The sequence below is a fragment of the Cylas formicarius genome, unplaced genomic scaffold (genome assembly GCF_029955315.1).
Source record: "Cylas formicarius isolate icCylForm1 unplaced genomic scaffold, icCylForm1.1 PGA_scaffold_9__14_contigs__length_23061073, whole genome shotgun sequence".
Classification (NCBI taxonomy): domain Eukaryota; kingdom Metazoa; phylum Arthropoda; class Insecta; order Coleoptera; family Brentidae; genus Cylas; species Cylas formicarius.
In genome coordinates, this window is record NW_026844365.1 from 10,902,765 (window position 1) to 10,917,339 (window position 14,575).

Consider the following 14,575-nt stretch of genomic DNA (forward strand, 5'->3'; position numbering starts at 1 on the left):
CAAAATGTTTTTTTGTTTTGCTATTATTACTAAGCTATTCAGATAAAAAATATAGGCGCATTAATCAGCTGCGCTGTTGTTGAATTCTTCCAAAAAATCTTAATTCTTCCATATTATTAATCAGATTTTGTCAAATTTAAATAGTGACTCGGGTTAAAAAATTTAATTAACAATTAAAGAAAAACGGAGATAATTTAATTAAGGTTTTTAAAGTGACGATTTTTGCCTTCATTAAGAAAATTATATAAAGAAAGGAATATTCTCAGCACTCGACAATTTTTTCAATCGATTTGATTACCTAATAGAAAGCCAAATTCCGAAATTTAGTATTGAAAAAACTTTTTAAAAGTTTTTAAATTAGACAGCTACCGATTTTTCTCCATTAAATTCTTATGACTATATTGTGAATAGTGCTACAATGTACTATCACAAATTTGATCTCCATGTGTACAAATATGCTCGAAATAAATTTGACCGTATTGAGGCCTATCCCAACTTTTCCAGGTGAAAATTTGTCGCCAAATCATTTGCCTTCTTTACATAAAATATTTACGAGATCGCGTCCAGTCGCATCACAACCTACGAGCACATTTGCGTTCAACTGTGCGTTCAACGAAGGTCGCCGCTCAATAAACTCCATTGAATTTGTTTGTCCGCAAACTTCCTGTGCGGGTGAATAGATCGGAAGGAAACACTTGCACGGTTTGGCGAGTTTAGTGGGATGTATGGGAGACCCAACTTTTTCAAATCGCAATCGTTTAATGCGAGCAACAACCTTGAAAAGTATAATTTTTCGCTGTCCAATTTTGTTTGTTGCGATTGTCGCTGATTTTTTAAGTTTTTATTCCTCTTTACTATTAACTCAAATTATACATATTGATGCATTTAAAATTTTTGAAAAACCTACAATGTTCGTCAAGTTGTACGGCATCTAACTGTAAAATGCACATTATTATTGTTTACAGGCCAGAATATAAACAAGACCTTTCTTCTTTCATTCCGATAATGAAATCGAAGCAGAGTTTGTATTTATTTATCCATCAATGGAAGAAAGTGTCCATTGTTATACATACCAAAGTAAATACAAGATACTTATGCTACACTAAATAAAATATAAGAAAAAGTAAGATTAGACTAATACTAAAACTAACACGATGGCATAAGCAAAATACGCTAAATAGGCTGAAATAAAATGAACCCAGAACGGACGAACCAGAACTAGAATACAGGTCGCACGAAATCGAACTCTTTCGGTGCAAAAAAGCCAACTCACTAAATTAATAACCCAGGGCTGAGGTACGTGATATAAAAATGTTTGTACGGTAACAAAGTAAAGTAAAGTAAACACAAATACTGCCAAAATGTACAAAATATACAATACAATACACAAAATACACAAATACTTTAATGTGCGATGGTTTAAAAATGAATATACTTTATCTGGCTGTTTAAGAAATTGTTCACACTATAGAAAGGATTTATAATTAAGAAAGTTTTATTTATAATTTGAAATAATAAACTAAGACATGTATATATCTGCAATGAATTGTTAAAATTCCCGGATTACTAAACTGCCTTTCATTATTTTCATTACTCTTCTATGTAATGCAACCAACTTCTTTGCTTATGGAGAATACCCTCACATCAATATAATATAGGTGGCTATTGACTCGAACATGGAGAAATGGACCATACGTGTTACTTCATCGTTGGTAGTGTATTAACATTTTTTATGGAATTACATTTAATTGGAATTAGATTTAATGGAATTAAAGACAGAACGCCGTTTACTAAACCTCACGACTTTGAACTTGGATGTGTTAATCTGTATGCCATCGGTATAGTGCAAACCTATTCAAGTCAAGCCAATATGGCGCCCTTGGGGAACTCTTGATGAAATATGCATTTTATGAGACAAAACGTTATGGACTCGTACAATCTGGGTTCTATCAGTAAGCTAAACAAGGCCCGGCGGCTAATAAGGCCCGCCAGCCAAAACTCGAAACCTACGCTTCTTATTTAAAATCCGGCAACGTTACGTATTTCCAATAACTTATCCGAATTCCACATCCCAGAAGAAATACCGCGAAATTTGCAACGATATGTTTTTCTTTTTGTTATGGTAAAGAAGAATTTCGGTTAATAAGACCCATTAAATAGTGGGCCTGTGAAATATTCTTTCTTCTATTTAGTTTTCCATCAACCATGGCACCGACATTGAAAAAGCGAGGAGAATTGGACTACAGAACAAGTTCCAGCTGCCATTAGCGCGGTAATAGATAATGAATTGTACTAAAGAGCTGCTCAAAGATATGGAATACCCAGGAGAACTCTTAGAAACAATCTAAGATCTGGCGTTCTAAATAAAAAATAGGACGATCCAGTGTATTAATTGCCGATCAAGAAAAACAATTTTCTGAAAGAATAATTCGTCTCTGTGAAATCGGAATGCCGCTAACGTCGCTCTGCATACAAATTCTGCATTGAAAATAATATCAGGCACCCGTTTGATGCTTCCAAAGGAGTCGCTGGTAAGGATTGCCTCGATGGGTTTTTGAAACGTAATCATAATTTGTCTAGGCGTCTATTCATCATCAACAGCTTGTTATTGTGTGTAACCAAAAAGGTGCCAGACGTGTTCACTTAGTTGCACCTAAGCACGCAGAAAATATGTACCATTGCTGGATGCCTTAATGCGTTGGGAAATAGTATTCCAACTATGGTAATATTTAAGGGAAACAGATTAAAGCTTGAATGGGAAGAAAATCTATCACCAGGTGCCCTGGTTAAAATGGCCGAAAACGGTAGCATGACCAATGATCTTTTTATTGATTTTCTAAGGCACCTATATCGTTGCAAGGGTCCGGACACTATCTTGCTAGTTTTTGATGGAGCTGCTAGTCACCTGGACATTTCCATAACTGAGATTGCAGTCGAGTTGAATATAAGGCTGTTCTGCTTGCCATCTAATACCACGCAAGAACTGCAGCCTTTAGATTAGAAGTTCTCAGGTTTTGGGAGGCACATCCAGATCGTCGTTTGAACAAATCTCGTTTTGGCAAAATTCTATCTAAAGTTTGGCCCAGATGCATGACCCCAGAGACCCCACTTTTTCCCCTAGGGGAGGTGCCAAAAAGGCACGGCGTGGAATTGCCAAAAAGGCACTAACGCTAGCGGGGTCGGCATGTCGACGTCATAGGGGTACACACCTCACGTTCGACACAGGTAAGGTGTAATTAGCGACACCTAACGGTTGACACACCTGTCACCCCTAGGGGAGGTACCAAAAGACTTTATTTACCCCAGCGGAACCGTTGCAACCCCCTACACCTGTCACTAATTACAGGTGAGATTTCTGTACACCTTAATTACTGGTGACACACAGGTGGAAAATCACGTGATACCCACTCTGGTCTTCTTCGGCGTGACCTTTACTTCTTTTACATGACCCTTTACGAAGAACTAGCTTTGGTACACTGCTGATGGAACAAGCCATCGGCCACCTTGAATCGTCACAGTCCCGCGTTAGAATAACTACTCATCTTAAGCGGTTTTCGAACGACAGGCTTGTATCCGCTTGATCCTCCTTTAATTCCTGAATCAGCTTTTGCCCAATCACTAGCAACTGAGGAATATGATGGAAACAACGTTAATGCTAACAATGTTAACAACGATACTGAGTCCAATAATTGTAACGATAATACTATTGATATGCATATGAATATGCAATCCAGCGATAATTGAGACGACTCCGAAGATGACATTCCACTTAGTATATTAAAAAATATACAAGGAAAAGTCTCTAATAAACTCCAAAGCGATGAAAAGTATTAAATACCTGTCAAGGCTGAGAATACGATCTCAAACACAATCGCTTTCCTCCAGCACTTTATTTTAACAGATAGGGTGATCAACAAAAAATAAACATGATTTGTGGTGGTTTGTATTTTCTAAAATATTAAGTAGGAGACCCTGTCCTTTGCGATGTGATATTTTTAACTTCTTTATCTTTATCAAGGTTGTAACATCAAAGTTTTTTCTCGCTCTAACGGCTTAGCTATCCTAACCGTACGCCTTATTGAAGCACCCTGTATTTCTTGCAGATTTCCTGCGTATCCGTGGCGATCGAAAGCGTCGGAGCGCGGTATCGATCCTGACCAACTAGGTTAGTGTACTTTCCAGAGCACGACAAAATGTCCAACAAAAGTTTCGCAATTAACCTTTCCGCCATTGTTTGTTTTTCTGCCCTCTTTTAATTCGGAAGGGATTTAAGGGAGCGAATTCATCCCGTGGCGATCTCCTAAATTGCTTCATTGGAGTAACACACGTCCTCTACATACTTACCATAGTATAAAATATTAAAATACAAAAGACCTGATCGTAAAGCCCGATAATCACAGGTCAGAAAAGATTTTTTGATTTGTCATTTTTCATATTTTTCGAGTTATTGGGACTAAACTATTAGAAACACAATTTTTGAGATGTCGTTGTTATTGTTTTAAAACTCGGATTAGTACATAACATTCGAAAAATTGAAATTGCTCCCCCATTTGCCTAAATTGACAGAATATTAGCGGGGAATCCCCGAAAGTGTAGTTAAATTTATTTTTAAAGTGCAAAGACTTTGTAAAAATATTCCACATATGTTTGAGGTCAAGAACTTTAGACGTAAAATTACCTGTTTAAAAAAAGGTTGTTTGAAAGTAAAAATTCGAAAGACAGAGGTAAGCTTTAAATAAAGATCTTTTAAATACCTATGGCGAAAATTTCCTGCTCTGTTGGATGCAAAATTAAAGAAAGGAATTTTTGTAGGTCTCCAAATAAGGCGATTAATGGAGGATCAACACTTAGTGAACATCATGATTGAATCTGAAAAGGTTACACCAAATATCCAAATTACAAAGACTTTATTGAAAACATGTTAAACAAATTTAGAGAAATGGTCAGTATAAAACTACACTTTTTACACTCATCTCTGGACTACTTCCCGAATATCTTGGTGACGAGATATAAAAGGAGTGGAACATTGCAATGATAGCAGATCAATGCTGGTCTTTAAAAGGGGACAATCGGACCATGGAATATACAAGAAAATTCACTAAACGAAGTTTCTCCGTCAAGATTTTCCAAAAATAAATGGACTAACTTATTGTTTGAGGCTTTGCTATTTCATTTAGATTATTGTTGTCATACTAATAAAAATAATGTTTAAATCATCAGAGATTTTCATTTACTATCGCATGAAAAATATAATTTTGCGCTGTCCAATTTTGTTTGTTGCGTTTGTCGCTGATTTTTTAAGTTTTTATTCCTCTTTACTATTGTCTAAAATTATATACAATGTTCGTCAAGTTGTATGGCATAAATTTAAAATTAGGAGGCTTAAATTTCGAAATCAACTTTCAAAAGTTTAAAAATTGTTAGCCTGTGTAATCAAAGCTTAAGTATAATGCTTGCGGATTTTTTTGCCCATTTTCTGTCTTCTTGTAAATATTCCTACATATTCCTTATTATATGTGCATATAAATTATTTGCAAATTTTTATTTTTTCATCAATGAATCTAAATTAACAGCGTTTTAGTTTGGTTCGATTTAATTTTATTAAAAAAAAAACAATTTTTAACTATTTAGGTGCAAACTAAAGACTCACTTAACGATTGCTTATTATTATTTTTAAAAAAGGAACACAAATAAGAATAACAAAAAACACCTGCCTCTGTCATTACAAAGCTTTTGAAAACATTGTAGTTCTTTATAAAATCAAATGCGGATTTTATTACTTTATTTACTATTTTTACTGAAATCGTGAAAGATGGTTAGTTAATACCCTAGTTTCATTTTCTCTACCTGTTTAGTAAATTAATTTCTTACCTGCTGGCGTCTGACGGGGCATTTCTTGGTAGTTGAAGCGTTAATATTAAATGAAATATGGGTTCGAGGGGTCCCGAATTGTAGTCGTCAGTTTGCGTTTGAGTTGACGTGAAAGAACGTATTCTTGAATCTGTAATGTGGCGGTGCAGCTGCTTCTTCAGTTGGAAGCTTTGAAGCACAGAGTCTCAGCCAAAATACTTGTGGGGCACGACGGTCACAAGCTTCGCCAAAGTTTAGATAAACTTAGTCAAATATAAATCGACTTTATGGTTAAAAGTAAAAAATAAAATAAAAAAGCAATAAATTCGATACTCTTAAATCAAAAATATCTTCTATGCGATATCATATTTTTTACCAAAGCTGCAAAGGAATGATTTCTTAAATTTTTATTGAAAATAGTCTTGTAATTTCGGGGAGATGGATTGGTAAGGGCACGGAACAAAAACTGCCGTTCATCTTTTTTTTTAGAAAACAAACATGGATTTAATGAAAACTATGGTACACAGTATTTACAACGGAGTTACGTACAAACATGGCGACGCGGTAGCGGGTCGATATAATAACAGGAATCCATATAAATTCATATATTTTATATAATATAAAAACTTTAAATATAACATAGTCGTGTCGAAAATTCAACGCAGGTATAGGACTGGATATAACGGTATTAAATATATAAAACGATATTACGCCACAATAAATATTTTATGATTACGTTACAAAGTGCCATACGGTTGACTTAGCTACGAATTCAGTCATGCTTAAACCTAAGAAGAGGCCCGTATACTCAACAGATAAAGCGGCCATTCGTTTCAGTTGGGACGGACGATGTTACTCCCGCAAAATCAGCCCTAATACGCCCCTGGCTACTTAATGCAACGATTAAAGATAACGTTAAAACTAAAAGCACCTTTGGTATGGTTTTAAACGAGGATTCTCAAATGAAATTGGCGCCCACTCTCGCGGCCCGATTTGAGTTCATGCGATTTTAGCGATTTTTTTTTTGCTTTATTCACGCATAGAGAGAACTAATAAAAAGATTGGTTTTTGAATTAATTACCAGAAAAATTAGAGTAAATTTAACACATAACTTATTGAATTTAAAAAAAAAATTATCTAGATATCAAGTTCCTATTTGATTCTTGTTTGAATTTTTATTTTACTTATTTTGAAATAAAGCGAGATTAATTTTAAGTTTATTCCGTCTTAATTCAAATTTCCCGCCATCTAACATCAGAATGTTAATCAATAATTCTCCTTTTTATCAGTTATCTCTATGGTTTGACGCCAAATATTAGATGGGTATAGTTGGAAAATTACAAAGGCTTTTGTTACCGAACGAATAAACCCATACGGAAACCAACACGGACGACCACAAGCCGAAAGACTCACGGCTAAACTGGAATGTTCCTCAAAAGAATGTGACGTCTTTTCTCATTGATATTTCTGTAAATTTCATTCGTTCCAAAAATTGAAAAATGCACACAAATCAAAATTGACTATATTCTTGAGCCCTTTTCAGGATTTTTAAATAGTAAATTGTAGACGTAGGAGGTAAAGCTCTCCATGTTCCCATAGACTTGAAAGAAAAGAGATCGCAAAACGTGGTAAATTTTTGATTTAAAAGAATTTAATTTAGCCATGGGTCCTGCTAAAATCTGGAAAAACGAGAACCGAAATTAAAAAATCGATCCAAAAAGATTCAAAGAGTAAAAAGGAATCCGACACAGGGCCGTATTTCATTTGAGACCGCGGCAACAATTCGTAACAACAACAAAAAATTGCACATCGAGATATGAATGAACGTCCTGCGAAATATTATCGGTCCGTGGGAAACTGTTCGATTCCCAGCACTTTCGATTTCCTTACGAAACAATGGCGGCGCGTTCACTTTTCAAACGGAAAACGCTACGAGCGCAAACGTTTCGACCCTGCACTGTTCCATCGTCGATTCTAACTATATACGCTTTCGTATTTACAACTGCGGTTGTAGGCGTGAAAAACGGTACAAAAATCTATGTATATATATATATATATTATATGGGAGTCGCGAATTGGCCGACGAAATTGTACTTTTTACCAAAAACATCGCGGATATATCACAGTCAAAAGTACAACGGCGGTGGTTGACCTACTGTAAAAAATTGTTGTGTGCATTGGTTCTCGAGGTGCGTCGGTGACTTTACATCCGAAAGACACTCGACCAATATTAAAATCACATTCTAAACGATTTTTTTAAAAAATTCATCATACATAAACACATCGATTAACTCATATTTTTAACTTTTTTTACCGACTGATCAATGAGCCCCCGTATACTTTAATAAATTGCCATGATCAAGAAACAAAATGAATTTTCGATAAATTTTTGGCCTTATTTGGGTTTGGAACGTTATTATAAGAGATGTATATGTCGTAGGCGTATTCTAAAACCACAATAAGAAAATCTTAGGCTTATTTTAAAAAGCCTGAAGGATATTAGGCTAATCAAGAAAATGGAAGTATTTTACAATTCGCCTGGTTCGATTTAGGCGTTTTATAATACGCATTTGCATCAGTTAGGCTTATTCTAAAATTGACAGTTTCCAATAAGGTAGCGCCGAAGCGGTTTGTTTTGTTTACGAAAGTGACGATGTCCGAAGGGGCAGACATTATCCAAGAGTGAAAAAACAGTTACTACATACAACTAGATAGGTTCTACGCAGGTGAGTGGAAAATGCAAAATGCAAACCTTAGAATTTCATTCTCCTACTATCCTAACCTCTAAAAAGATAGCGGTGGCTCTTCTCTCATGCAGAGTTGCCAGATGTTGCAAAATGTTGTCCGATCCGACGTTTTTTTTTCGTATGCGGAGCGTCGCACACAGGTCATTACGCTTTTTCTAGAGAGAAATTAATCTGTTATTTACTTTTCTAAAAAATTTGACTTTTAAATACATATCATTAACTGTTTTGTTTTTACCCGACTCCAGCACACGTCGAGAAGAATAGTAATGTTTTTTGCTTGGGATATGTTTGTGGCACTATATTTTTTTAAACAGGAATCAACATGGCGCAAGTCAGATGCCATTTTGTCACATCATGTAGGCTTTAAGGCATTAAAATTATCTAAATTTCAGGCGATTTCACTAAAAATTCTGTGATCACCCATTGCAAATTTCCTATAATTTGCTGTAATTACTTTGTAGTCCTTCTTGCTCCCACTTATCTCCCCTCCTGTAATTTATTTCCCCTTCTTCGAAAATCATATTCGCATAATTTTATCAAATGTAGGGCGATTTCAAAAATTCGTTCTGCGCACACTTAAAGATATTTTTCCCCCTTCCCTCTCCCCCTCGCCCTCTTTATTAGTAATAGCTGTAGCTATAACTTTCACAAATATAGAGGGATTAGTAAAATTTTTTCTCCTTCAACTTAAGTCAATGTTTGTAGAAACGCACCTATCTACCCTTTAATCACAGTTCAATTTTTAACAAAAATACAAGATTTAGATGTGTCACTAATTGAATTAAGGGTACCGCTAAATTAATGGAAAATGCATAGTGCTTTGAATAAAATAAAAAAAAATCAAAAGGGCAAAAGTTAGAAATAAAAAAAAATTTAAATTAAAAAAACTGTTAAATCTACTTGTACCTACGACTGGCACAAATTTATCCAATTTTTTCATTTTATGAAATTACAAAACTGTATAAATCCGTAAGTGCTCTTTGGGCATCAAAACTAATGGTTGAAGTATTGAGTACATTAAAAGTATACCTATCAATTTTGTACCCACCTGCGACTAGTGGGTACCAGTAGATTTAGCAGTTGGTTTTTTTTTTAATTTATTTATTTTTATTGGTAAACAAAAGAAAATGGCGCCAATAGAACAATAAAAAAACGTAACATAATTTAAAGAAATAATTTGAATTATTTGTCACTTTTCCATCAACCCACTCATTTTTCTTATCTTCAAATAACTTTTTTCCCAGACTCTCTGTCCACGAATTCTTTTAAATTTAGATTGTACTGGAGAAGGTACTGGAGGTGTTGGCAACTTCTGCCACATAAAATATAACTTATTTAACAGCGTTTAAATATAGTTATCTAAAAAAATATATAGTTTTACTATATGCCCAGTCATTTCGTGAAAGCCTAGGCGTATTATAATAAGCCTTCTTTTACAACTTACGCCTACGACATATAAATTTCCAAATCCTTTGTCAGCCAAGTCCATGGATTCCAATTCGTTTGACTAGTTTTTTTTTTTTGAGATTAGAAAAAAATATCCACAATGTTTCCACTATAAACGATAATATAGTGAAAATAGTTCTCTTGTCATTGCCATTGGTTTTAAATCCGAGAAAATTTCTTGATATTACTATTTAGTTGATGGCAGGATACTAAGTTTATAATATACGGGATGGTATGTTGGTGAGGGGAACGCAATATCCAAAAATTCAAAATACAACCCTGGAACCTCGTAATTCTGTATACAAAGTGCAAAAATAATGGGCTAACATGTTAATAAAAGATTCTTTGTGTATTTGCTGTTTTATTTTTATGGTTGGCTTCTTTCGTTCTTCGATGTTAAACTTAATTTTAGAAAAAAACATATTTTTTCAAAATAATTCAAAAACTAAAATTACGCAAAAGTAAACTGTTTAAATGAAATAGGTTTCAAGACCATAGGCGCACATCGAGAAAATTATAATGGCCAATTATTATGTGCACCACAAAATACGAAAAGAACTACGAAATTCACAAGTAAAAATGTAATTCTCAAAATAAAGTTTAACGCCCTGTTATAGAAAATGGTGTTCCAAAAGTCCCAATATTTTCGTACATTCTTCATTAACGGATTAACCCGTCTTTTCAACTCACCTTACATTGCAAGCAGCTTTCCCATTCCACATTGCAAAACCCATTCATCGTCAAAAGGGGGAGAGACGAGTGGTTTCATACTAGGGCAGAGTTAAAAACTTTTTTCGCGTATGGTCTGACTTCGGATATAAATTTCACCGAGGTAAATGAACACTAATTTTTTGCAATTTAGAATATCGATTTTGGTGTTTGCGAAATGCGATTCCAAGCAGTCCAATTCGGGAGTTTCTCGCCGTCGACGAAGCTTCACATTTGACAACCTCGACTCTCAAAGAGTACTTCACGAGACGAGTAAAAAACGTACCTGTCACGAGACGTGCGCGTTCTCCCACTGGTCGCCAAGTCTGGCGGTCTCGGGGACCGCACCAAACACCACACGATCAGGCACATTGAAAGCGCGAAAAACTAAAACGTTCGGTCCATCCGGCGGAGTCTGCGCACGCGCACAAATTGACTTGCTAACAAAATCCGTAGTGCGAGCAGCCCTCCCCGCCGTTTCCCTTATTCTACCTAATCTTTTTCTTCCTCTCTTTCGCCAGTTTTCTCCGTTTCAGTATCATTTCGTACAACACCTCCAGGCCTTCGTGGAGGCCGTCGCCGGTTATCGCGCACGCGGGTTGCACGTGCCAGAGATGGGTGCCGGGCGCACCACCGTTGCCCAGCTCCGTCAGCCCCATCAACTTTTCCAGCTCCCTAGGCTCCCTGGCACCGGGCAAGTCTTGCTTGTTGGCCAGTACTAGGATTGGTACGCCGAGGTTTTCTGGTGACTTCGCCGTCCTGATCAGCTCCATTTTGGCCTCTTCCATCCGTTCGACGTCTACCGAGTCGAGGACGAAGACTATGCCGTCGGTACATCTGGTGTACGACTTCCACAGCGGTCGCAGCTTCTCCTGACCACCCACGTCCCACACCAGGAAGTTTACGCCTGCAAAACGTTTAGCTTCACATGGGCACAATTTTTAACGGATGAAATGTTACCTTTGGCTTTGCCGATCATCCCCTTGACCTTCTCGCAGTTGAACCCTATCGTGGGTACCGTATTGAGGTACTGGTCGAACTTGAGCCGGTAAAGGGCGGTCGTTTTGCCAGCGGAATCCAGTCCAAGCATCACCACGTGCAGGGTGCCTTGACCGGAAGGTAAGGCGTCGAGCAGGGATGCATTCTTGCCCATATTAGCACCCATTGGTGGCGATTTTCGGAGTCCGGCGGGTTTCTAGTTACATCGTGCTGGTCGTGGCAGGGTCGAGGCCGATGGTTTGATGGGAAAGTTGATCGGTTCGATCTAGGTGATGATGGCGGACATATCTCTGGGTTCCACCGGTGCCTGTGGGATCTGGAACGTAGAACGACGAGTTTGAAGACTTCATTTCGTAAAAGGCACAGTGAGGGGGTCTGCAAGTCGAGAGTAATTCATGAAATACAGTTTGTTAACATTTCAGTGAAGTCTTTAAGAAAGCATAGCAAGAATAACGTAAATATTGTGTAAAAATTAATAACAATAAAAATATTAAAAAAGTACTACTTTACGAAACGAGAGCGAGGCAAAGAGACGTATCGAGAAGGCTGTGAGAAACGTGGATCTTTTGTTCTCTCGGTATTAACTAAGCAAAACAAAAAAAAGTCGCCAGATAATTGTTTAATTTAGTACGGATAGTAAATTTGCCGATTTTTATCGAAGGACGTCGGACAAAAACCCAATTTCAGGTTAGCTCAGATAAACCGCAGATTTCTGCAGGCGACGCGGAGGTGACGAAAGGATCTTTTTCTTTCTGAAGAAGCCGGTCTGTCGCAAGTTTCGTGCCCAACATTATTGTTGTATCAATTATTTACATCAAACAACAATTTTATGCCAACATTGGATAGCATTGTACAGGGTGATGGTAGTTTTCTAAATTTTTATATCAAAGGAAACGGACGGTGAGATCACAAAAGAAAATTTAAAACGTATTTTTTATTACAAATACGATTTTTTTTTCAAAGAAACTTCCACTGGTTGCTGTAACTTTATTTACGAAACTTGAATTCTACAAAATACTGATGTAGAAAAAATATATTTTCTTAATAACGCTTACTTCTTTGAATCATCGTAATGAATGAATAACTATCGACAGAGACAATTTAATAACAATATAACAAATTATTGTTTTGTGGTGTTGATGCTGGGGTCCTGAAATTAATTAACTACATTTATCAAAGTGTAAAAATAGAAAATGAACTATAAGGAAAAAAAAATTACATATGGGGAGCTTCACTGGGCAGTGAATTGGAACCTCTATTGTTCATAATATTCTTCAATGATAATTATAGTTTTATTTGTCTTATGGTTGATTTTAGGAAGTAAGATAAATTATAAAAATATATAGGAATTTAGCAATAAAGGAATTATTGAATATGCTCGATTTGGAGTCTACTGGTCATACAATACATAAGCTTCCAAAATTATTATTATTAGATGATATTTTGTAACCTACTGTAATACTATATTATGCAACAAGTGCAACGTGTTACATAGTATACTTTTTCTACGACCGTTAGTTTTTGGGTGCATATTCCGCAAAACAGCACGAATACATTCACTGACATGGCTGTCAGAATTGACAAACGTTAACATCCAAGGCGTGGGAAAATATCTCCGAAAACATCCGATTGCTCCCAAACCAGTGCGATAAAATCCCGGAAATGTCCGAAGTGGCTCGGATCCGTAGGAAACGAAACTGACGTGGTAAAGTGACGCTTTCCGCACGCTAGATCAGTGCGTAATTAGGTAATTTCATTTTGCAACTTAATTGCAGAATTTTCACTAGCCAAGAAATAAATAAAAATATCTACCTATATTTCTAAACACACACAAATTGAATTTGACACTGTATAATCTAGGTTAGGCCAATAATTTCGACGATATATCAATTTTTTGATTCGACAATATAAAACTTAACGAAAAATACCTTTATTTTCTTAGCGGTTTCCAAAAAAGAACCGAAAATGGAAAAAATGGCCGCCGGATTCGGAGAGGTCATTTTTGCAATACGTTGTAGAGTGTAAAAAAGACCTAAGTTTCACAATTATAGCTCTAACGGTTCGAAATGTATAGACTTAACACCCTTTCCGCCAGGAACGGAGAACAGACAGATAAAAAATAAAAATTGGTAGTTAAGCAACTAACCAACCATTAGGAAGCTATGAAATTATGTAATATAATTAGATGTCATCGATTTTTAGTAACAAGCGTGTTCGTTCTAAAATTACGGACAAATAAGTTGTCCTCCGTTAAGTCCCCTCCGTGTGCGTCGTTATGTTCTAAATAATCCACGAAACGACGTTAAATAGATGGGAGACGTTTAAACGAAATTGGACAACAAACAGCTGTAAAGAGTCATGTCGGACAACTCGCCAACGTTCCACGCGATGATTTATTTGACCATTTAATAAACGGACACGTCCTTTGCATTGTAAGAACGGCGGCGTCTAATGAATTTCAATTGGAAACGCCGGTGCCTTGCGGTTGTTTTCACCGCAACCGCCGTTGTGAACTATACGCGATATTACATCGATTTTTGTCGAACGAAAAAAAAAAAGAGACCCGTTCGATAAATACGTTCGCGAATTCTCGCAACGAGTCTATATCGGCTACAGTTACGTATACATGCGCGGAAGAATTTAAATTAAATCGACCAATCACGGTACAGTTCGGCGAATACGGACCGTGTTGTTATTCGATTATGTCACCGGCCAATCGGCGCCGATATTACTTATAACGAACCAAGATCCGGAAACACAATACATGAGGTGCTAGCAGAGGTAACGCGTCAATTGGCAGCTGAAACCATCATATATAGATAAAA

At 36.4% G+C, this 14,575-nt stretch overlaps 1 protein-coding gene across 1 annotated transcript in view; it reads right to left on the reverse strand.

Moving 5' to 3' along the window:
* Positions 1 to 6,348: 6,348 nt before the first annotated feature.
* Positions 6,349 to 14,575, reverse strand: part of LOC132707585 (ADP-ribosylation factor-like protein 4C) — a 32,606-nt gene continuing 24,379 nt past the window's right edge. Inside the window, exons 2-3 of the mRNA XM_060679491.1 lie at positions 11,712 to 12,066; positions 6,349 to 11,658 (exon numbers count right to left, since the gene is read on the reverse strand). Coding sequence (XP_060535474.1) covers positions 11,240 to 11,658; positions 11,712 to 11,916 — 624 coding nt within the window. The 5' untranslated portion in view covers positions 11,917 to 12,066 and the 3' untranslated portion in view covers positions 6,349 to 11,239. The remainder of the gene's footprint in view (positions 11,659 to 11,711; positions 12,067 to 14,575) is intronic.